This window comes from Pelophylax lessonae, assembly GCF_965119305.1.
Source record: "Pelophylax lessonae genome assembly, chromosome: 2".
NCBI lineage: Eukaryota > Metazoa > Chordata > Amphibia > Anura > Ranidae > Pelophylax > Pelophylax lessonae.
The window spans coordinates 224,139,126-224,165,012 of NC_138769.1; the positions used below are offsets into that span (position 1 = coordinate 224,139,126).

The window sequence follows — 25,887 nt, forward strand, 5'->3', positions numbered from 1 at the left end:
CACTGTAGGTAAAGACAATGATCATGTAGTGAGACATAAAATGTGTGTGTAGAAAATGTATACATTGAAACATGAAAAAATTATGGAAAAGTAAAACATGGGGTGGGGGGCACATGAAGGGTTATGGGTTGAAAGGGAAGGGTGAAGAAGGGGTAGGGGTCAGAAATAAAGGGGAAAGGAAAAAAAAAGTGAAAGTGGAAGGAGGGGGAGAAAAAGGGTCAAAGATAGTCTTAGGGCAGGGACTGTGATTGCTATGTTTATGGACAATTTCTACAATAAACGTGGACACCTATGACATATCCATTGTTCGGCAGCTCTTTCTTCTACTCATGCTGACAGTGCTGCTAATTGAGAGGAAGCCGTTTAGCTTTGTCAACCCTCAACAGGACATGCTTTTACTGCCAGGATCTCCAGGTAGGTAAATTTGCAATGGAAAACCCCCCAAAAATGATTTGCTTGAGAAAATTGGAAACAGTGAGGAATTATGGCAATCATACTGAATAATAGATTTTGGGTTTACATACACTTGAAGGCTTTGTAAAAGTTTGACAGGCATTATAATATAATATATAATAAAACATCTGACATACTATTCCCCACTGTCTTCAGTCCCTCACCTTAGAACAGAAGTTTCTATACAAATGGATATGTCTGAATGCCTGGATAACTGAAAACTATAGGTCTCTGAGGAGTGAACAGCCTTGCCCATCTGTATACAGCCTATACAGTCATAAGTTACATATTAAACATAATAGTCAACATAATTTACAAAATTACAACCACACTCAAATAATGCAAAATCTCATGGTGAAACTGCAAACCCATCTTCATTTGAATCTAATACATCACTAGGATCCAATACATCATTAGCTTCCAACTGCTGTAGCTTCTCCGATGGTAATTTCTCTTTAGGTGACCTGAGAAACCTGCAAGTACACAGTTCCAAAAACAGTTTTGATGAGTAAATGCATTATACGTTTGAATACAGTTGTATTGTTCAGCCATTCCAAAATCAAGTTTAATAGCAAAGTTGATGGATACATTTACTTTTGCTGCATTTCTATATTACGTTGAATTGAAACGTCAAGATTTGTATGGGTAAGATTTACCGGTTTCTACAGACAACTTCAAAACTTTTAACAGCCATAGAAAGTAGAAAGAAAATTGTATTCTATTGAACCACTTAAGCTTTTACCCCCTTCCTGACCAGGGCCTATTTTGCGATTCGGCACTGCGTGACTTTAACTGACAATTGCATGGTCGTGCGACGCTGTACCTAAACGAATTTGATGTTCTTTTTTCCCTCAAACAGAGCTTTCTTTTGGTGGTATTTGATCACCTGTGCGATTTTTTGATCATGCGCTATAAACAAAAAAAGAGCGTCAATTTTGCAAAAATAACAATATTTTTCAATTTTTTTTATATGAAATTCCCCCCCAAAAAAATGTAAAAATCAAATTTTTTTAACATTTTCGGCCAATTTGTTTTATGCTACATATGTTTGGTAAAAAAAAATCGCAAAAAGCGTATTTTGATTGGTTTGCGCAAAAGTTATCGCGTTTACTAACAAAGGGAAAGATTTTTGTCATTTTAGTTGTTTTTCGTTTAACGAGTAATGGCGGCGATCTGCGATTTTTTTTGCGGGACTGCGACATTGCGGTGGACAGATCGGACCCTTGACTGACATTTTTGACACTTTTGGGATTACCAGTGACATTACTGCAATAATCAGTGCTATACATATACACTGTTACTGAAAAAATGACACTGGCAGTGAAGGAGTTAACTGTTTTGGAGAGGGAGGGGTTAAGTGTGTCCTAGGGTCGTGTTTCTAACCGTGATTGGCTGTGGCTACTAGTGTAAGAACAGAGATCAACGGTCCTACATAGTAGAACCGTCTGATCTCCATTCTTACACAGGGAAGAATGACAGGCGGCTTTGTTTACATTAGCCGCCTGCCTTTCTTCCGGTGTAACGGACAATCGAGAGTGCCCGGCGGACATCGGGTCCTCCGGGCACACGCGCGGGGGAGTCCATGACCGCGCGGGAGCACGCCTCCGGCGGCGCGCACTCGCTCCCTAGAGCCTCACAGGCTAGCGACGTAGTACTACGTCGCTTTGCCTGTGAGGGGCTGACCGCCGCAGTAAATAGTCATGCGGCGGTCGGCAAGCGGTTAATTAGTAATGACTACAACTTCCCATGTATTAGCGGCTTTGCGGTGTTTCTAATAGGTAGTGAAGCAGTCTTGTTGGACATTGTAGTAGCAGGTAGCAGTGCTTAATCATGAGGTCAGAGAATCATGAGGTCCGGCAACAAAGGCTAAGCAAGACCAAAATACCAAGGGACACGAAAAAGCCTTTTATAATGAAAACTATTTTTTTGTATTTGGATTTCTTAGTGTATAGATTTTACACTTGATTTTACTATTTATAATAAATAATTGTTTTAGAAAGAAATATTTGATACATGGGGCATCCTAACACAATAAACTAAGGATTAGGATACGTTCATACTTGTGCGCTTAAAAACATGGTACATGTTAATTTTCTAGGGTATAATCTATTTTTTTGGATAAATATTAAACACCTGTGCTCAGTGAGCAAAAAAATATTAACTCAATGACCAAGATTATCAGCTGCTGTGCGTAACACCCAATGTGTTTGCAAAAAATGTTGTTCTTAATCACAGCGCTTAACCCCTTAAGGGTAAGGGCTTTACCCCTTAAGGGTAAAACAAATCTTAATGCCCAAGCCCAATTTTGTCATTTTGACATGTGCTAGCATAACCGCTCACATCAACACAACTACTTTGTTCATCCAGGTGGATTATACCTTGTTTGTTTAAGGACAAATTGGGCTTTCATTTGGTGGTAAATAGTAATGGATATTTTTTTTTTATTATTATCAAAGGAAAAGGTGGCCCAAAATAGTAAAAAAAAAATTTTTTTTCAAAATATAACTGTATATTTCTTGCTACTACCATAACCTATCACCAAAGAACAACACAAAATGTATTCTCCTGCTCCTGATGATTGCAGCAATACAACATATGTGTATGTAAGTTGTTGTTTGTGCCTGTAGTACAGCCCAGAAATAATAGTGTGCATTCTTTTTTTTTTTTTTTTTAATCCTGCCTAAAACACACTGACACTAACTGACACTCATACTAATTAAAAAAAAAAAAAAAAAAAAGAAGAAATCCCTGACCAAAAAATACTGATCCTGACACTAAGGCCCCTTTCACATGGTCTGCATTCCGTTGCGGACTGTGCTCTGCTCAGCAGGGATCGATCCGCCAATCCCCGCTGAGCCGGAGGATGACAGCTCAGTCTCCGCACTGTGTGTGGAGAGGGAGGTGTCAGAGCCCCGCTGCTCTCTATGGGGAATCGGATGAGAGCGGACCGCCTGTCTGCTCTCATCCGATCACATCCGATCCGATCCCCAGGACGGATGGAAAATAGGGGTTCCATCCGTCCGGATTTCACGGACAGGATCGGATGCGGATGGCAGCGTGTGTCAGCGAACATGTCACCGCTGACATCCGCTGCTCCATAGGGCTGAATGGGGCATCAGATCCGCCTAAAAAACTGACAGGCAGATCTGATCGGAACGCCCGTGTGAAAGAGCCCTAACCCTGGCACTGACTTTGATCAAATCTTGACCTAGGTATTTTTTTTTTTATTTTTTTTTTATTTTTTTTTAATTTAAATTATTATTTATTTTTTTATTTTTTTCTATCTCTGCAAGGACAGAGAGCGATACCATGTATCGCTCTCGTCCATTCACAGTGACAGAAAACACAAGGCGGGGCTTACCAGTGACCGATCACTGTGATAGCCAATCAGAGGCTATCACAGTGATCAGGTGACCCGGAACCAGCCGAGAGGTATGCAAATATGCGGCCCCACGGAAGCAAGCCCAGTCCAGCGGGGCCGCATATTTGCGAACTGTCGGCGTGAAGGGGTTCAACCATCAACCACAAATTATACCAAATAATTCAAAATTATTAAATCATAGAATGATAATGTCCCATATAGTGCATAATCCATTAAGTGTTGTTTTAAAGAGTTATGTTATGTAGACAACCTGGGGTATAGTGTTACCATAATCCCTGGTTGAAAAAGAACCCCCTACAGTGGTTGGGACTTTACAGGTAACAAGGTATTGAAAAATGTAGGATTGAACTCCAAAATAATAAAAGTAAAATCAAATGGATTTTATTTAGATTTAAGCCAAAGGCTCTCAAAAAAGAAATAATGATTAAATCATAAAATTATAATGTCCCATATAGTGCATAATCCATTAAGTGTCGCTTTAAAGAGAAAGTCCATTAATGAATAACATCCTTCAAGTGCTGCTTGCAGCTAGAATATATCTTGTGCAATACTTTCCAAAGTATTCCTCAGTTGGGGTTATAGGAAGAAAATTGTGTAAATTGTCACGCTAAAATATGGTGACCCAGTTGAGGTGAGACATAACATATAAAATATGAAACAAACAAATGTGTATATGTAAGTGATAAAAAAAGTAAGTCCAAATTATGTCTTCCAAAACACTGCAGTGACACTTTACAGAAAGGGAGTGTTCAATCCACTTTGGCAATCACTACGTGAACTTTCACCAACCACAAGCAATGGACTCTTACCAGAACATGAGGACTCCACTACAGAGTCAAATCAGCATATATAAGTCCCATCAAGCAAAAATCTGGTTCATATTGTTTGGCTGGAGTTCAGCAGTTTACTGTATCTCATTATTCCAATCAATGGTAACATCAATATCAACTGTAAATGCATGAAATTCCACATAGAACCAAAATGGAAGAATTCACATAGTGTAAAACTGTCTAAAAAGTTTTATTGTTCTTCAAAGTGTGAATCCTACTCACATAAATAAAATCAATACGCACTTTGTATGTATAACATAACCAGGATGCATGATAGAGGTTCCAAACAATCCTTCACAAAAATGACTAGTCCAAGTAAGCGTGGAACCATTGTTTGGAACCTCTATCTTGCATCCTGGGAATGTTTTACATACAAGGTGCATATTGATTTTAGGTATGTGAGTAGTAATCATACTCTGAAGTGCAATAAACTTTTTTAACAGTTTTACACTATGTGAATTCTTCCATTTTGATTGTATGTGGAATTTCCTGCATTTAGGGTTGCCATTGATGTTACCATTGATTGAAATAACGAGATACACTATATTACCAAAAGTATTGGGACGTTATAACAGTTTCAACTCTTCTGGGAAGGCTGTCTACAGGGTTTAGGAGTATGTCTTTGGGAATATTTGACCATTCTTTCGGAAGTGCATTTGTGAAGTCAGGCACTGATGCAGAAGAGAAGGCCTGGCTCGCAGTCTCTGCTCTACTTCATCCTAAAAATGTTCTATTGGGTTGAGGTCAGACCAGTCCAGTTCCTCCACCCCAAACTCGCCCATCCATGTCTTTATTGATCTTGCTTTGTGCACTGGTCAAAATCCTTTGGTGGAGGGGGGCTTATGGTATGGGGATGTTTTTTAGGGGTAGGGCTTTGCCCCTTAGTCCCAGCTAAGGGAACTTTTAAGATGTCAGCCTACAAAGACATTTTGGATAATTTAATTCTCCCAGCTTGTTGTTTGGGGATGGCCCCTTCCTGTTCCACCATGACTGAGCACCAGTGCACCAACAAGGTCCATAAAGACGAGGATAAGCGAAATTGGGGTGGAGGAACTTGACTGGCCTGCACAGAATCTTGACCTTGAGTCACCTTGCATATTATCATATTTTAGCAGGGTGAATTACACAATTATCACTGTAATATAGTTTGTCTGATTTTTTTTTTTTGCCAGCAGCTTTTTTTCTGCTGCCAGCACGTTTTCTATTATTGTTATGTTCTTTACAGGAAGGAAAGCTGGTCCGCTGGAGACACTTGTATGTAGTGAGAGGCCCGAATGATATGAGCTTCAAACAGGGATTGCGCTTGTTATAGTGAAGCCAGCATTGGATAAAATGGCTACATAACTCGGATGCAGGGCGATATGCACAGTTAAATGCGAACATAATAGCTTATGGATTTTTAAAGTTGTATATGTCAGTCGCCTAATTAAAAAAGGTTTTTATACTATTGAAGCCCTTTATCTCCTCTGATTTAATTGAATCCCTGACCATGGTGCAGTGTTACCTTGGATGATTAACCCCTTGGGTGAAAGTGCTGACTGACCTACTCTAGCAAGGGGTCAATCTTGTCTGGTGAGTTCTCGTATGTGGTAGTGGCTTTATGCTGAACATAAGAGCACTTTTTGAAGAGCACTTTATGATCAATAGAATTTGGTTTGCACAATTTGCATGGAGAACTTTATTGAACAGTATTGCACACAATAAATGATAGCTGCAACAGCACTTGAAGGTTGTTATTAATTGATGGACTTTCTCTTTACTGCTGCACTATAAAAAACCTTTTTCAATAAAGAACATTTGAATAAAAAAAAAAAGCTGCACTATATGAATTATACATGATATGGGACATTATATTTTATTAATTTTGTATTATTTGGTATAACTTATGGTTGATGGTTTAAGCGCTGTGATTAAGGACAAAATTATATTTTGTTATGAATAAGTAGGGCTATTATGTACCCCCTACTCATTCATATAGGGGGGAGCTGGGATTCGGGGGTCCCCCTTATTGTTAAAGGGGCTTCCAGGTTCCGATAAGCCCCTTGCCCACAGACCCCTACAACAACTGGGCCACAGTTGTGTGGGGGGAAGAGGCCCTTGCCCTCATCAACATGGGGACATGGTGCTTTGTTTCATGTTGAGGGCATGTGACCAAGTATAGCTCATGGAGGGGGAGCATTCTCTCCCCATTCCTAGCCTGCCAAACTGCATGCTCGGATTAGGGCCTGGTATAGATTTTGGAGGGAACTCATGCCATCTTTATTTGTCATTTTGGCATGGGTCCCGCTGAAAATCAATACCAGACCCTTTAGGTGGGGGGGGGGGGGGGCCTCCACGTTTTTTTGTTTTTCATTTTTACTGATGGGCTTCTTTGTTTACATTCTGCTGTCAGCTGAGAATCCCCAGCTGACAGCAGGGATTAATCATAGGTTGTTAGGACGCAAGCATGTGCCGGCTTCCTAACAACCAATGACTCATCCCTGCTGCTAACAGCAGGGATAAGTCACTAGTTGTTAGGACACCGGCGACTACCGGCCCCTTAACAACTTGACCTGTGACTCCAAAAAATGCACCAAAGAAGCACCACGGTGCGTTTTTGGTGTGTTTTTACTGACTTTCTATTAACTGTAAAGGTTAGAAGTTTCTGTTGCACTTTTAAAAAAGGCACCAAAGATGTTGCATGCAGGACTCTTCAAAATGCAGTGCAGTGAGGTGAACAATGACATAGAATTGAAAAGGGAATAATTTTCGTGCACTTTTGTCTCACTGGAAAGGTGCGTTTTAGCGTGGCAAAAGTGCACCAGTGTGAACAGAGCTTTCTAAAGAGAGAGCAGAACAGGAGCTGTTACTTTTAAACTGTATCTAAACCTTAGTAGGCAGTCATCTTAAAAATCAAGGTGGGGAGGTGAGGAAAGATGAGTCATTCCTCATTCCACCGGGGTGAGTACATTTCTTGAGCTATTGAGCTCTGTAAACAAGCAGGCTTTCATCAAAACAGATGATAGCCTAAAAAATATTAAAAGGAATCATTTTCAGCATGCTGGAAAAAAAGACTAAAAAAAAACATTAACAATATTTCATATGTATTTGTATTTGACTAAAAAACAGATATATATTATTCAGATATTTATTTGTAAAACATTTGAAAACCATTTATCATTGTCCTTCCACTTCACAATTATGTGCCCCTTTGTGTTGTTCTATCACATAAAATCCCAATAAAAAACATTTAAAAAGGAAAAATTGCAAGGCACTGTATGTATGTATGTATTTATGTATGTATATATATATATGTTGTTTTTTCAGTTTTGACCGTAATAAATAAGGAACTCAAATATATACAAAACCACTGCATGGTCCCTGGAACTGCTAATGTGCAATACAATGAGATAGATTTTTCTTATCTCATTACTATGCCCTGGACATTCTTATAAACATATCCTATAATATTATCATTGTTTTTCATGTATCCTCCAGTATTATGCCCTCCTGCAATATCATGAAACACAATGTGATTTTTATTATGTATGCAATTGATATGTTACATGAAGTTATTAAAGAAGGTGAGATATGCCATAATAACTGTTAAGGCTCTAATTTCACTCTATTTTTCATGCTGATGTAGTGCCCTCCTAGTTAGGCAGCTAGGTAAATTGAATTTTTGGCTTCACTGTAGGGAGTGAAGCAATAATTGATTTAATTTGTCTGTTCAGAGTTTTCTAAGCCGGGTGTTTGATTGCCTATCTTTGCAAAAAGCTTCCAGAATATAGAGCAGGGACATGCAGATGACCAGTATGAATATTTATCATGCTCCAGCCCAATCCCTGGAAGGAGACATGCAGAAGGTGGCTGGGAAGGTCATAAATGCTTGGGATGTTCTGGGTGAGTGTCTTTCCTCTTCAGGCAGAGTTCCAGTCTCCTGGGGGGCTACTGTCCCTCGGAGAGAGTTTCTGCAACAGGAGATTGCAGTCTAGGTAGGTAGGTCTCAGCAGGAGCTGGGCTGAGGGCCCAGGGAAGACCGCTAAAAGGAGTATTCGCTGGAGGGCACTGTTCTGAAGTTCTGGGTCTAGGGAAGGATTGTTTTATCACTCTCACTAAGGAGAAACTTTTGAGGCTGGGGGGTAAACAGCTCCAAGAACATTGTGAGTAAAACGCTGGCTGTGGACATTGGGTATGCTTGTCCTAGAGGGGAACTAAGTGCCAAAGGTTGCTACATGGACTGGAGCTGCTCTGATGTTGTCCTAGATATACTAGCCATTCCCTGTTACCTCAAGGAAAGGCTGCTTTAAGAAGAATAGTGAGAAGTTTGTCCCCCTATTTTTGCTATTGATTGTTTTGGAGTATCCTGTGACCCTAAACCCCTCTCCTGTTAAAGCTTCTACAAGCAATAAATACTAAAAAGACATCCCCTGGACTGTTTTATTGGAGTTGTGTGAATAGACTGGTGCTTGCGGTGGTGGGCAGCCTCTGTAGTTTTAGAGAAGAACCAGTTAATACCAGGAGCCCCTACGGGGGTATCACTAGGCTAAAAATGTTCTTCTAATGCTGTGTAATATATTTGCCATGTGATAAAGCCAACATCTGACTAGAACATGAACAACAAGTTTATTATTACCTAAAAGTTAGTTTCTGTCCAAATTCTTTTTTTAAAAGATTGATTTTGTAATACTGTCTCATAGCTCTTGACATCTTCTCATAGGTCATGTTTGGACGATTCTGCATGAAAACAGATTGAGAAGTTAAATCACTGTATAACCACAGATAACTATAGTCCACTCCCTAAGATACCGCTATTTACTAAAAAAACTTACAACACTATACAAAAACTATTAACTATATGTCTATCTTTGCACGCATGTAGCAGTCTGAAGACTTTTAGCACTTTACCACTGCCCCTAAATATAACTATATACTGTTCAGAGGCCAAGATGCTATAATTAACAGAACAATGTGCATTTGCTATCAAAGAGAAGGATGCCACCAGAATTCTGTGCTGCTGCTGCCCTTGTATCTGGAGATCTACATAAATACACAAATGCTCCTTTATGCCCTGCTGTGTTGTGGCTTTATTCAACAATTGTCAGTTTACACATGTGATTGAGATCAAAAGAGACATAAGGAAACATGGAAATAATGCGGAAAAAAAAATATTGCAATGGCAGAGACAGCAAGAAGAAGAAAAATAGAAAAAGCATTAAAAAGTGTGTGTGGTGGGATTTTCTAAAATTAAAAATGGAAGGCAGCAGAAACCAAAGCATATTGTTTTCCTTAAAGCATATCTAAAATAAAAAAAAATACATCAGAATAACAATTCTTAGATGTGGTCGCTGCATTTGTGTTTTATTTTAATCACTTAAGCCCCGGAAGATTTTACCCCCTTCCTGACCAGGGGGTATTTTGCGATTCAGCACTGCGTGATTTTAACGGACAATTGCGCGGTCGTGCGACGCTGTACCCAAATTAATTTGACGTCCTTTTTTCCCCACAAACAGAGCTTTCTTTTGGTGGTATTTGATCACCTGTGCGATTTTTTGATCATGCGCTATAAACAAAAAAAAAGAGTGACAATTTTGCAAAAATAACAATATTTTTCACATTTTTTTATATGAAATTCCCCCCCAAAAAAATGTAAAAATCAAAATTGTTTTAAATTTTTGGCCAATTTGTTTTCTTTTTTTTTTTTACAATTAAATTTTTATTTTATTGTTAGACATGTAAACAAGACAAATATTTACAATACATTACTCTGCACAAGAAAAAATATTATCCATACATACAAACACACAAAAAAAAAAAAAAAATATTTGGGAGAGGAAGAGAAGGGGAATATCAATAAACCAATTTAGGGACAAAAAGGAAAAAAAAAATATATATATATATATAATGTAATATAAAAAAAATAGAATATCATCAATTAGTAAATAAGTTCCTGCTTCTATCATTATGGAACAGGTGACATTGGTACGCCTACAGCATCAATCCAGGCTGACCACACTTTATCAAATTTTTTTGGGCAGTTCCTACTACCGTATGTAAAACGGTAGAATGGAAGTGTCTTAGTAACGGCAGCTATCCAGGTTGATCGGGTGGGAGGTTCAGGTAACTTCCATCGCAAAAGGATTTCTCTCCTGGCATAAAACAGGGTATACATAATGCACATTTTAGCATATTTATCCCCAGCCACTTCTGTAAGGTTACTCAATAGAGTTACCTTTGGGTCCAAAGGAATCATAGTGTCAAAAATTTCCCCAATAGTATCCGTCACCGCTTTCCAAAAAGTTGCCAGCTCAGGGCACGACCAAACAACGTGTAAAAAAGTACCAATTTCATGTCCACATCTGGTGCACAAAGGATCCTTCATAGGATATATCCTAGCAAGACGTTGCGGCGTTAAGTATGCTCTATGTAAGAATTTGAGTTGCATGAATCTGTCCCTAGCCGCTATCATTGAGGGGATCTAATTATTAACCGAGTCCTCCCAATCTTCAACAGTCAGGTCTGGGATGTCATCCTTCCATTTATTATAGGTTTTCTCAAGAGACTGACTATGATCTGTTGAGAGTATAAAATATATAGCAGAGAGAGTTTTCCCTATTACCTTAAAAGTTAGCATTTTCTCCAAAGGGTCTGATTCCAAGACAACAGGGCCTTGGAACTGAGCCTGCATAGCATGACTAAGCTGGCGGTAACGAAACCCCATAGTGGGAGGCAATAAGTGGGTAGACTGGAGAGCGTCAAAGCCTTGAAATCTTTCATCTTTAATAACATGTTTCATGGTCACAATCCCTCTGGCTGCCCATAGCTGGGGATCAGGAAGTTGATACAGATGTATTCGATTAGGATTACCCCACAGCGGAGTGTGGGGGGATATATGTAGAGGTGTATTATATATCACCCGCGCCCGAGTCCATATCCGCAGCACCGTCTTCATCAGACTGGTTATTTGAGGATGTGCCCGTTCACCCCGGAAAACCAGATTACTAAGGGCCGCATAGGAACCCAGCAATGCTGCTTCTAATGTAACTGCGGAGTTAGTTTTGGGGTGGGAGAACCACCACCGAACCGTCACCAGTACAGCCGCCCAAAAATACAGCTTGAAGTTAGGAAACGCTAAACCTCCTCTTGCAAGAGGAAGATATAACGTGTGCCTTGCGACTCGTGGAGTACGCCCGGCCCATACAAAAGTTGTCACCATACTATCTAATCTCGAAAAAAAGGTTCTAGTCATATCAATGGGGGAGTTACGAAAAAAATACAGAAATTTCGGGAGATAACTCATTTTTAATAAGTTAATTCTGCCAACCGGGGACAAGGGAAGCATGTGCCATGACGCACACCTTTTATTTAATTGTAAAACTAAAGGGTCGATGTTATTTTGCTGGTACACATCCAATGTTGGACCCACTTTGATACCTAAGTACACCATATCCTGTACCCATTTCAACGGTGTCTGAGTATCAATTAAAGGTACCGATGGGTGTAATGGAAAGAGGATAGACTTAGACCAGTTAATACGTATACCTGAAAAACGACCAAAGATGTCGAATAATTGTAGGGCCCTATGTAATGAAGTGGAAGCATCAGCCAAATAGATCAAGGTGTCGTCTGCATATAAGGACAACTTCTCTTCAATGACCCCCACCTTAATGCCTCGGACTTGTGGGTCCGCCCGCAACATAATCGCGAGCGGCTCCAAAGCCAAGGCAAACAAGGCCGGGGATAACGGGCATCCCTGTCGGTTGCCCCTCAGTAGAGGGAATTTATCCGACAGGGATGAGTTAGTGCGGACCCTAGCCGTAGGATTCCCATAAAGAAGCTTAATCCATGAGACAAAGTTAGGGCCAAACCCGAAGCTAGCTAGGATCTTCCAAAGAAATGGCCACTCAACAGAATCAAATGCTTTCTCGGCGTCGAGGGAGGCGACCACACCTGCTCCCTCCCCCGACGCCAAGGCCATATGTGTAAACAATCTCCGGATATTGATGTCCGTGCCCCGTTCAGGTATAAATCCGGTTTGGTCCGGGTGAATCAAGTCTATAATAACACTATTAAGTCGAGTGGCCAAAATCTTTGAAAGGATCTTCCCATCCACATTTAATAAAGAGATAGGTCTATATGATGAACATAATGATGGATCCTTCCCTGGCTTAGGGATCACAACGATAACCGCTTCGCTCATTGTTTTAGGGAGTTCCCCATCATTTAGAGATCCTGCAAGAGTGGCTAATAGATGCGGGCCCAAAAGGTCCATATGGGCCTTATAGAATTCAACAGGAATTCCATCCGGTCCTGGTGTTTTATCAGGTTGTAAGGAAGCCACCACTTCCTGAATCTCCAAGAGAGTAATAGGGGCATCTAATTTGGCCCTATCTCTATCGATTAAGACCGGAAAGTCCACTGCCTGCAAGTAATGATCCAATTCATCTCCTGAATAATTGATCCTAGTATTATATAGGGCCTGATAATAATCCGTAAAATTGTGATTGATAGTTTCTGGATTAGAATGAAAAATACCTGATTGATCCTGAATATGTGCCAATTTGTTTTCTGCTACCTATGTTTGGTAAAAAAAATCACAATAAGCGTATTTTGATTGGTTTGCGTAGAAGTTATTGCGTTTACTAACTAAGGGAAAGATTTTTGTCATTTTTGTTGTTTTTTTTTTTTCACGAGTAATGGCGGCGATGTGCGATTTTTTTTTTGCAGTACTGCGTCATTGCGGCGGACAGATCGGACCCTTGACTGACATTTTTGACACTTTTGGGGGTACCAGTGACATTACTACAGTAATCAGTGCTATACATATGCACTGTTACTGTAAAAATGACACTGGGAGGGAAGGGGTTAACTTTATTGGAGAGGGAGGGGTTAAGTGTGTCCCTAGGGGCGTGTTTCTTACTGTCATTGGATGTGGCTGTGTGTGTAACAGCACAGATCAACGGTCCTACATAGCAGGACCGAGTGATCTGTGCTTTTACACAGGGGAGAATGACAGGTGGCTTTGTTTACATCAGCCGCCTGCCTTTCTCCCTCTCTACCCGACGATCGCGAGTGACCGGCGGACATCGGGTCCGCCGGTCACACGCAACGGCTTCTTCGGGTACGAGCGGGGGCGGGAGCGCGCCTCTGGCGGTGCGCGCTCGCCCCCTATTCGCTCCCAGGCTAGTGACGTACTGGTACGTCACTTTGCCTGGGAGGGGCTGACTGCCGCTGTATATAGTCGGGCGGCGGTCGGCAAGTGGTTAAAGATTTTTTTCTTTTGTTATCACCTGTAGCCCCAGTCCACAGCACTGCTCTGCTTTGCAGCATGGACCAGGCAATCACTATCACTGTACTGCCGTCCTCACACCTTATCTTCCTCTCTCAACCCAAAAGAGAGCCAGAGTGGCTGTGTGGGGAGAGAGGGGAGAGAGGACACAGATGCTGCAGAGCTGTGTACAGCCAGAGGAAAGGCCCGCCCACGACCCGGGAAACCATAGGAAGCAGTAATGCTGTTGCTGTGCTGCCTGGGAAAGGACGGAGCCTGCTGGGAGGAGCAAGGACTTCTGGTAGATGTCCCAAGAGAGACTGTATCTGGTGCTGCAGAATGTTTTGGAACTACAAGTCCCATCAAGCCTAGGGATCTGCAGAAAAGGAAAAAGGCAAAAAATTCCTGGGCTGGGAGCAGAGATTTGGAGGACAGTGAGTAGGCTGTCTACTAGACCAGGGCTCAAAATGTCAAGTCCTGAGCTACTAGCCAGGCTTTAACAGTTACTCGCCACCAGTTGCCCCACCCAATCCCTACCCTGCTCTGCACCTAATTCTGCCCCTAAACATGTCCTCGTAAATTATCTCATGAAGTGATACAGTTCAATGTTTTATGCAGAATTAGGTTACAAAAATAAATATTAGCAGCAACTTAAACAACAATCAGTGCCCATTAGTGCAGCCCCATAAGTGCCCATCAATATAGCCTATCAGTGCCTATCAATGCAGCCTATCAGTGCAGCTTATCAGTGCCCATTAGTACAGCTTATCAGTGCTGCCACATCAGTGCCCATCAATGCAGCCTATCAGTGCAGCCTCATTAGTGCCCATCAGTGCAGCCTCATCAGTGCCCATCAATGCAGCCTACCAGTGCCCGTTATTGCAGCCTATCGTTGCCCATCAATGCAGCCTCATCAGTGCCAATCAATGCAGCCTATCAGTGCCCTTCAGTGCAACCTCGTCAGTGCAGCCTCATCAGTGCCCATCAGTGCAGCCTATCACTGTCCATCAATGCAGCCTATCACTGCACGGGGGATTACAGGGAGGAGAGCCAGCTTGATCACACAGAGAGAGAGGATCTTTCCCTGTAACACAACTTGGATCTTAAACGCCGGCCACTCTCAAACAAAGTCCCGCCTCCTGGACTGTCTCTTATCATAGTCGTTACACTACTTCAATTTTCCAGCATTGGACCAGTGTGCTGTCTATCATAGGAGCTTGTCCAGAAGGCGGGACTTTTTTGACAGAGGCTGGAGTTTCAGATCCAAGCTGTGTTACAGAAGAAGTTCCCCTCTCTGTGTGATCGGGCTGCTCTCCTCTTCCTCTCCTCTCCCTTCCCCACAGTTTCCTGGCTGATCGCTGAGAGGAGAATCGACTCCCTTTCAACCCCGCCTGCCAGTGGCGGCTTCCCCCCCCCTACAATGAGGCTCTACATTCACGAGTGGACAATTACTACGGTGTGCTGGAGTCACAGAAAGGTTCGACTAGTGACATCAGAGAGTGAGAGGAGACGAGTCATTCACTTTTGTGATAGTGAGATGCCACTGGCCACAACCTTCTGACCACTATTAAGGGAAGAGTATCACCTATTTGGGACAACATTTGGGCATCTTGTCAGGTTTTGGATAGCTCACGTTTTAGTGTGTCAGTGCAGGATCTAGACCAAATATACACCAACACACTGGTCAGTGGGAAGGGGTTAGATAGAAACTATGGACCTCTGTTTCTTGCATTGCCTTTAATAAGGATCCCCCCCTCAGTATAGGTCTTAAGGACAAGGATATTGATCCACTTGTTATTTTCAGCGTTACATATTATTTTGCATCTGTACTGGTATACTTGTTAAAGTGTTTACTGTTGCATTGATATTTTTTGGGTACTGATATCCAGTGTGCTGCAACAATAAATATTTATTTCCCAGCCTTGGTGTGTTAGGAGGTGTGACATTGCTGGGAAGGTTCCAGTTGTCCAGGATTTTCCCAATTTTCTTTAACAGATCAAGTTGTCCAGCAATAGTGGCAGTTACAGAGTCGAGACAAATAAATTAACACTTACAGAAGTGCCTGAAATGGTCAGCAGTTGTTCATTTATGTAAAACCTTTATGCGAAAAGAAAAAAAATTGTTTCTTTAACTCATCAAAAAGTGTTCCCTTTAGGTAGGTTTTAATTTGTTTGTCACTTATCTAAATCTACTAGTCCATTTAACACTACCCTTTCACAGGTTGAAAATGTTGCTGTGACTACATTGCTCCTCCAGAGATCGAGTGGAGTACTGACTGTAGCCACCCTAAGATAGGAAGTGTGTTCCTGGGCAGAACACTATGTGAAAATAAAGAAAATAAAAGCTTAAAAAAGAAAACTAATGCAGCCACCACATCTAAAAACTGGTAAGCTGTAATATATTACATTTTTGTGTTTGTGTTTATATAGGCTTTAGGTATATATTGCTCAGCCCAAGCTACAAAGATATCTTTACAAGCAAACACTGATCATGTTTTGACCCTCCAACAACCTGACAGCACATTGTTTGTCACAGGGTGACAATGGTGTCAGTATGATGGTCACTACTGGTGCAATCAATGATAACTTCAGTGATATTCAGGCTAGACAAGAAAGAATACTATCTTTGTGCAAAAGCTTGATGGCAAGGTTTATACCACTCTGTCTGACCATACAGCATATGAATATTATCTATAAAGTATAAATGACTTTAAACTGTGGCACAGCAGAACACTTTTAAAGCGTCTATGTCCTAAAATAAAAATCAGCCAAACTCAAGAAAACTTTTTCAGTCTGCTCACTGGAAGGACTGGGGGGGGGGGGGGGACTCAAATATTATGGTTGGTGAATGACTAAACCTAGTACACACGGGCGAATGTTGGGCGGCCAACCGACTCCCAATCAGTGCTTTCAGCAAATGGCTGAGAGCACTGACCGGAGCGTTCTGGCGGGGGGGCCGTCCCCCTGCCAGAACACAATAGAACAGCAGGGGAGATCGCTATTCTAACATCGGATAGTTAGTACAGCAGGTCCAACCTGAGCTGTCAGTGTTTGGTAATTCAACCCATCGGGTTGAAAACTAGAAAATGAAAAGAACGAAAAGAAAATTAGTAGTATGTACAAAGCCTCAAGGCAGTAGAGAATGGCAGAGTCAGAGGTAAATATACAGCATAACATTTTCATTAATGTGCAAAATAGAAAGCACCTTGTGGTTTCCCCACAGCGCAGCAAGTTTGTTTGGATCCACCACTCTAAACACTTTGGATTCTCTGTCTTGCCATTTAATGTAGGGTTCATAGCGCTTGTCATCAAGTAGCTGGTATAAATAATCCCACAGCAGCCTGCAATCTAAATTCAAAATGGAAATTAATATATTTAATATTAATATACTTAAATGTACATAATATATCCTTTACAGGTAAAAAGCATAAAAAATTAAATGAAAATAGTTTCCAGTTATTATCACCCACAGATTCTGTCAGTTACTAGTTGCCATGGACATGCAATAGTGTCCGGCAGCTTACCTTCTCCTCCATGTCTCCATTAGAGGCCTGACTCTCTTTCTGGCTGCCTTTTATCGTCACTCCTCCCTGTATGGCTCCACCCCAGGCCATTCCAGGAAGTCTATATTAACTAGTGCACTGCAGGTCTGCTTTGTTGTTCAACTTTTTCTTTAGCTTAGCTTTAGTGTTCCTCTCTGCCGTGTGCTACGGCTACCTTGCTGTGTACCGATCTTTGGCTCTTCTCTGACTACTCCTGTTTCCCTGTGACCCTGACCTTTGGCCTGTCTCTTGGTTACCCTCGTCTGCCTGTTTTCCCCGACCTCGGCTGACCCATCACTATCCCTTGTGTCCTGAGTGGCTGCTTCCCCTCTCTTCCTACGGAGCGTGACCTGGGGGACTCCAGGGGCTGCGACCTGGGTTCAGCTGCAGCGAAGGCTATCCTCACCATTAGAGGCTCTGGTGAACACCTGCTGGGCCTTAGACTCCGTGCCCTGGGGAATCTTGGGCTCAATCCGCAGCAGTCAGCTATTGGGTTCACTACCTTGTGGTGCACCTCTGTCCCCAACAGGGTGCAGTTGTCACCTGGCCACAGGTGACCTGACACTAGTAAGATGGAGGTGTAAAACTGTAATCTGTATGCCTAGCAAGCAAAAAATTGTTTTTTTTTCTTTCACACATGATAAAACATATATTGTAGGCCTAAAAATTACTTAAACTCCCAAAATAGTATATATTTTCTTAAAGGAGAATACCTGTATAACAAAATGATAGTTGCAAAGAAGTTGCAAAGATTTATGTTATGCAATATTTGCGCAACTGTTTTTACCACTTATTTTTTGTACAAATTAGTGCACACAAACACAACACAATTCCCTTTTTTGGTAAAAAGAAAAAAAAAAGCGAGACTGCATTGAGTAAATAAATACCAAATATGTCAGGCATTGAAATTGCGTGCAAAAAAATCATGGTTACATAGGTACATAGTTGGTAAGGTTGAACAAAGACACCGGTCCATCCAGTTTAACCTGAGTTTGTGTTTATGTCACTATAATTTTCAAAACCCATTTACATTGTGTCCACAAAGAAACACATCTAAAATTTTTTGAATTTATCTACACTCCCCGCGGACACCACCAGCTGTAGAAAGGAGTTCTATATCCTTACCGCTCTAACAGTAAAGAACCCCTGTGACCCATGTGAACAAAAAAGCACTACTCCAAGTGTACATTTATACAGACCAGTGACTCTGAAACACTGTCACATGCTAGCCTCCAGCGAGCTTGTCTTGACCTCTGCCACTATGAATATAACAAACACGGAGGGGCAGACAGGAGACTGCCCAGTCAATAGAGTAACAGATGGGCTTCAGCTTGTTCCCTCCCCAGCAATGCTCCTCTAATGTATTTCACCCAATCACAGGATTAGTTGTAGAGTAAGCCTATGATTGTGTGAAATACGTTGGGGGGGCTAGGGAGGGGACCGGCTGAGGCCAATCTGTTACTCTATAGACTGGGCAATCTCCTTGTTAGCTTGTATTTGTAAGATTCATAGTAGAGAACTCCACGCACAGTTTAAGACTGAACTTCTCTTCTTTGGAGAACTAAGGCTAAATAGTTTCCTCCCAATACTAAAGTCACTGTTTAAAGATCTATATATTGCGATTATATCCTTCTTAAGCGTCCAACCTCAATATTGTTTATGAGCAAGTTAAACAGAATTGGCCCTAGGACAGAGCACTTACCACGAATAGACCATTCAGAAAATATAAATAGTGCATAAAATCATTCACATTAAAATGTATAAAATGATATCAGCTTTTAAGAACTTTATGATTTATGATCCACATTCTTTTTATTGTGCATTTTATACATTTTAATGTGAATGATTTTATGCACTATTTGTAATTTTATAGCGCTGCACTTTATTTTCTTTTACTGCATATTATAGGTTTTGGTAGGTTTGACCTATCCTGGTGTACAGCTGCTTACCCATCCATTTGATTTTTGATTTTTATTGCATTCAGAAAATATGCCATTAATCATCGCCCTCTAGGCACGCTTCTGCAACCAGTTTTCTTTCCATACAATGTCAAAATACTTTATTTTGTAAATTAAAGTGGTTGTAAACCTCTGACAAAAATGAACAAAGGATATCCTTCTATAGTGTGTACATACACTCACTGGTCCCTTTATTAGGTACACCTTGCTAGTACAGGGTTGGACCCACTTTTGCCTTTAGAACTAGCATAAATCTTTGTGGCATAGATTCAGCAAGGGGTTGGAAATATCCCTCAGAGATTTTGGTCCATATTGATATGATAGCAGTTGCTGAAGATTTGTTGGCTGCACATTTATGATGCAAATCTCCTTTTCCACCACATCCCAAAAGTGCTCTATTGGATTGAGATCTGGTGAGTGTGAAGGCCATTAAAGTTCAGTGACCTCATTGTCATGTTCAAGAAATCAGTTTAAGATGATTTGAGCTTTGTGACATGGTGCATTAACCTGCTGGAAGTAACCATCAGAAAATGAGTACACTGTGGTCATAAAAGGATGGACATGGTCAGCAACAATACTCCGGTAGGCCGTGGTGTTTAAACGATAACTAGTTGGTACTAAGGGGCCCAAAGTGTGCCAAGAAATATCCTTCACACCATTAAACCAACACCACCAGCCGGAACCGTTCATACAAGGCAGGATAGATCCTTGCTTACATGTTGTTTACGCCAAATTCTGACCCTACCATCTGAATGTCGCAGCTAAAATCGAGATTCATCAGACCAGGCAAAGTTTTTCCAATCTCCTATTGTCCAATTTTGGTGAGCCTGTGCAAATTGTAGCCTCAGTTTCTTGTTCTTAACTGACAGGAGTGGCACCCGGTGTGGGCTTCTGCTACTGTAGAACATCTGCTTCAAGGTTCGATGTGTTGTGTGTCCACAATATTCTGCATACCTTGGTTGTAACGAGTGGTTATTTGAGTTACTGTTGCCTCTCTATCATCTCAAACCTGTCTGCCCATTCTCCTGTCACCTCAACAAGGCATTTTCATCCACACAGCTGCCACTCACTGGATATTTTCTCTTTTTTGGACCATTCTCTGTAAACCCTGAAGATGGTTGTGTGTTAAAATCACAGTAAATCAGCAGTTTTTGAAATACTCAGACCAGCCCGTCTGATACCAACAACCATGCGACATTCAAAGCTACTTAAATCCTTTTTCCTCTCCATTCTGATGGTTGGTTTGGACTTCAGTAAGCCGTCTTCACCACGTCTAGATGCCTAAATGCATTGAGTCATTGCCATGTGATGTGCTAATTAGCAATTTGTGTTACCAAGCAATTGAACAGGTGTACCCAATAAAGTGGCCGGTGAGTGTATATTATATGTTAGTGTAGTATATATATATATATATATATATATATATATATATATATATATATATATATATATATATTATAGTACATATATATCATAGGTTGGTGTGGTATATATTTCAGATGAACGTATAATGGAGATTTGTGTAATGTATATGTTAGAGTTTTTGTAGCAGATATTAGATATTATAGATCAGTCTTTGTTGCTCTGTCTGATCTCTCCTAGTATTGTAGTATTATATATTAGTAAATATTAGTATATATACAGTGCAGTATATATCAGTCTCTGTATTCTCTCCCCAGGTATTGCAGATGGTGGGTCTGACAGCAGCGCCTGCAGTTCTCTCTGTGTACAGGAGGTGGCAGTGTGGTAGCGGTAAGATCTCTGCTCTTCTTCTTTTCCTGCCCGAGGCTGTTCAAATCACATGTGATTTTTTGCAGTGCAATTTGAGCCCATTCATTTTGTATGACCTCAAATTGCACCGCAGGGTATCGTTAATTGGTATTGGCGAGTACTTTAGCAAAAGTATCGGTACCCGTACTCAGTCTTAAAAATGTATCGTGCATCCCTAGTTAGAACTTTTCTTATGGTTCAATTGCAATCTTGGTTTCCATTGGAGAGGTTTTATTCTCACTTTCTGTCCTAGTAATAGGGAGTCAGAGGGTATAGAGAACAAAGACTGGAACAAAAATATATAATTTAATACAGTATGGAATAGTTAAAACCTATATCTGGTTTTTATTCATGTCTCGATTTTCCCCTCATCTCTTGCCTTGGTGCCACAGAGGTGTCACTGGGACATGCAACTAGGGAAAATACCTCTAATACAGACACACACACAATACCCCTAAAGTTGTAGAATCCTGACAGAGGTTCTAACCCTTTTCCTCGCTTTTCAAAATTAAAAAAAAGAATACATCTGTGACATAAACGTCAAAGTAGGGTAGCTTTGCATTAGCGAGATATGAAGTGATCTGTAGAAATAGTATAATTGTATATGTACTGTCATTTTGGGCTATTAAGAAATAGTATTTATTATCAGTCAATATGTCCTTTTATTAGCATTTGAAAGGACAGAGCTTCTCTCTGGGGTAGAGTTGACACCTGGGTGCCAATTAGAGTATCCCATACTAGTAAACAAGAGAATTGTTACCTCCCTGAAGCTTCAAAAGAAGACTACTAGTCATTTTGGCTGCGGAAATCTGCAGGGACTCAGTGAGAGGCTCCTAACAGTCTGCCAGCATGGATTGATATCATCAGATCAAAGGAATGTATTTTATTTCTCATAAAAGTTAAAATATTAGTGGCAGAGAGATGAAAATAATCCCTTCTTATGATTCACGTGTTGGGCTACAAGTACATGTAAATCTGTGTCTGTGGCATGTGTGGGGTCCTGGAGAATTGCACAAAACCATTGTATGGCGCCTGATTGCGGCAGGCAGGCAGTGTTTGGTACTGTCGCGATCAGACCGATGCGCTGGTGTCAGAACTCCTATCCCTGACCCAGCGGTCATCGCCGTTCTGGGCCAATTCAACTGTGGTCAGTTCAGAACACAGAACATCGTGTGGGCTGAGGTGGGGACACCCCCTGGGGTTGACTGGTCAAGGGCTAAAGTCCAGCCCACATTCATATTCCAATAAATTGGGAAACCTGAGATATGTTCATTGTTCTTCCTTGAAGCCAGTTCTGAACTGGGGAGTTCCCACGCGGTTTCCGGTATACTTCTGCCACAAAATAAGCTTCGGTAAAGTTTATTTCTGTTTTTATTCCTTTTTATTTTCATAGCAAATTGCCAATTGTGTGTCTTTTTATCTTTTGTGTATTTTTTGTAACTGCTTTTGCTATGTATATATTTTTTATGCACTGCCCACTTCCCCTACTTTGACATTTATTTTACAACATCCATCTAGAATAAGGCTTTAAGCAACAAAGAAGACCAAACCACCAGTCCCAAGTTATAGTAGCTATATGTTAGGGTTTTCATTTCATTTTATTGCACCTACAAGTATATCCAGTATGTATTTACCTTTTATTTTTCCATCTACGCAGCCCCCTTTGTTTGGAGATTCCGGAGTTCTGGGCATTCGCTGAGAAAGATTGAGAGGAGCATCTTGGAGGATACTGCCTGCAACCTCTGTTTCTTTTGTCTTTGTAGGGCATTTTGGTGTTTCTGCTGTTGAATAAGCATAGTATATTATATATTAATGTGCATATAGAAAGACAGTAAAATCTCTCTGAAGTCTGTATACTTTTGTAGCTGACTAAAGCAAATAAATAAACATTTCAAATTACACCTCCTTTAAACTATATACAGTATACAGTAGTGCGAAAGTTTTAGGCAGGTGTGCAGAAACGCTGTAAAGTAAAAAGGCTATTACAAATATATATTTTAATAATTGTTTATTTTTTTCAATTTACAACATGCAGATTGAGCAAACTGAAGAATCATGAAAATCAAATCAATATTTGGTGTGACTACCCTTTTTCTTTCAAACCAACATCAGTTCTTAAAGCGGAGTTTCAGCCATGAAAAAAAAATTTCAATAAAAATACCCCTGGGACAGTCAGGGCTAGTACATTCCACAATGGATAGCCTCTGTACTGTCCCGGGTCGCACTTATCTGCAAGAAGAAATACTTACCTTTAAAATTTGTTCTCCAGCGTTGCCATCTCGGATGTGGGCAGCTGAAGCCAGCGCGATCCTCTTCTGCGTCCTCTTCCGTGTCCTCTTCTCCCAGAATTCGCCTGCACCGGCCCCGCTCATCACTTCCGGTGCGGCGCCGCATTCCTCCACAGCTTCTGGGCATGCCCAGAAGCTGTTTAGCAGGGAATGCGGCGCCGCACCGGAAGTGACGAGCGGGGCCGGTCCCGTCGCATTGATTCCTGGGAGCGATGACGTTCAGCTCCCCGGAATCATTGCAAACCGGAAGTGACGGCGCGGGCCGCGGCTGCCGAGGGAGGAAGTGGAAGAAAGGTGAGTATATTTTTCTACAATAACAAGGTAAGTAAAAAAAAAAAAAAAATCGTAACTATCCATTTCCTTTTCAGGTGACGAAAAGCAAGCGGATGGCCACAAAATCGATTATGTCAATTTTGTGGCCGGAACTCCGCTTTAAACTTGATCACCTTGTACAATTGAACAAAGTCATGGGATTTTGTAGGATTAGAGTCAGGTGTATGATTAACCCATTATAGCAAGCATGTGCTAACGATAATCAATTCCATACATACAGTAGGTTGAAACACAGTCATTAACTGAAACAGAAATAGCGGTGTAGGAGGCTTAAAACTGGGTGAGGAACAGCTAAACCCAGCTGGGTGAGGTTGTCGAAGACAGTTTCATGTCACAGGTCATACACAATGGCAAGACTGAGCACAGCAACAAGACACAAGGTAGTTATATTACATCAGCAAGGTTTCTTCCAGGCAAAGATTTCATAGCAGATTGGGATCTCTATTAAAGAAGCACAATGAAACGGGCAATGTTATGGACCATAGACACAATAGTCGGCCAAGGCAACTTAATGCAGCAGATGATTGACACATCATGGTTACTTCACTTTGACATCGGAAGATGTCCAGCAGTGTCATCAGCACAGGGTTGGCAGAAACCAGTGGGACATAGGTACACCCATCTACTGTCTGGAAAAGTCTAACCAGAGACTTTATGTAAGAATCATGGCCAAAAAGTCATAACTCTGACGTGGAACCAAGGCCAAGTGACTCAACTATGCACAAAAACATAGGAACTGGGGTGCAGAAAATGGCAGCAGGTGCTCTGGACTGATGAGTAAAAATGTAAAATATTTGTCTGTAACAGGAGGCAGTTTGTTTGCAGAAGGGCTGGAGAGCAGTAAAATAATGAGTGTCTGAAGACAGTAGTAAAACATAGTGGAGGTTCTTTGCATGTTTTTGACTGCACTTCTGCAAATGAAGTTGGAGATTTGGTCAGGACCAATGGTGTGAAATACAGAGAAATACAGGCAGATATTTATCCAACATACCATACAAATGTATTCTGCAGCAGGACAAGTATCCAAAATATACAGCAAATGTCATTATGAACTATCTTCAGCATAAAGAAGAACAAGGAGTCCTAGGAATAGTTTGGCTCCCTTAGAGCCCCGATCCCAACATCATCAAGTCTTTCTGGGATTACATGAAGAGACAGATATATTTTAGACAGTCTTTATCCACAGAAGATCTGTGGTTAGTTCTCCAAGATATTTGGAACAACTTACCTGACAAGTTTCTTGAAAAGCTGTGTGCAAGTGTGCAAGAATTAATGCTGTTTTGAAGGCCAAGGGTGGTCATACAGCCATGAATTTGATCTGGATTTCTCTTCCGTTCATATACTTTCCATTTTGTAAAAATGTATAAAAATAAACTATTACACTTCTATTTATGAAAGCACTCCTAATTTACAGCATTTTTTCGCACCTTTTAGCGTGTGATTGTTAAACCAATAATAGTTGTCAGTTTTGTTTGGTTACATTGTAAGCTCCCATATTATGTAGAACCAGTTCAATACCAACACAGTGGGGTTTGTTTACTAAAGGAGTCTAGACTGTTCACTTTGGAAAAAGTATATTAGGGCTCTTTCACACGGGCGATCCGATCAGATCCGCCTGTCAGTTTTTTAGGCGGATCTGATCGGATCCTCCATGCAGCTCTATGGGGCAGCGGATGTCGGCGGAGACACCTCCACTGACACCCGCTGCCATCCGTATCCGATCCTGTCCGTGAAATCTGGACGGATGGAAACCCTATTTTTCCATCCGTTCAGTGATCGGATCGGATCGGATGAGAGCGGACAGGCAGTCGGCTCTCATCCGATCCCCCATAGAGGGCAGCGGGGGCTGAGACACCTCCCTCTCCGCTCTGCAAGCAGAGACGGAGCTGTCATCCGCCCGGCTCAGCGGGGATTGCGGATCAATCCCCGCTGAGCAACACGGATCCGCCTACGGAGGCGGACCGTGTGAAAGAGGCCTTAGAGTCGGTTCACACTAGCGCGACTTGTCAGGCGACTTGTCAGCCTGACAAGTCGCGCTCCCCCGCGGTCCATTGACCGCTACAGGACCCGTTCTAATAGGAGCGG

The 25,887-nt window shown here is 41.4% G+C and overlaps 1 protein-coding gene across 2 annotated transcripts in view; it reads right to left on the reverse strand.

Moving 5' to 3' along the window:
* Nucleotides 1–210: 210 nt before the first annotated feature.
* The window catches only part of LOC309545260 (transcription factor ETV7-like), an 89,266-nt gene continuing 63,589 nt past the window's right edge, over nucleotides 211–25,887 (reverse strand). Inside the window, exons 5-8 of one of the 2 annotated variants that reach the window (XM_082244399.1) lie at nucleotides 22,816–22,959; nucleotides 17,117–17,259; nucleotides 9,281–9,381; nucleotides 211–926 (exon numbers count right to left, since the gene is read on the reverse strand). In XM_082244399.1, the coding sequence (XP_082100525.1) occupies nucleotides 803–926; nucleotides 9,281–9,381; nucleotides 17,117–17,259; nucleotides 22,816–22,959 (512 nt within the window). In that variant the 3' untranslated portion in view covers nucleotides 211–802. Of the gene's footprint in view, nucleotides 927–9,280; nucleotides 9,382–17,116; nucleotides 17,260–22,815; nucleotides 22,963–25,887 lie in introns of both variants that reach the window. The other variant, XM_082244398.1, reaches the window with a different exon arrangement.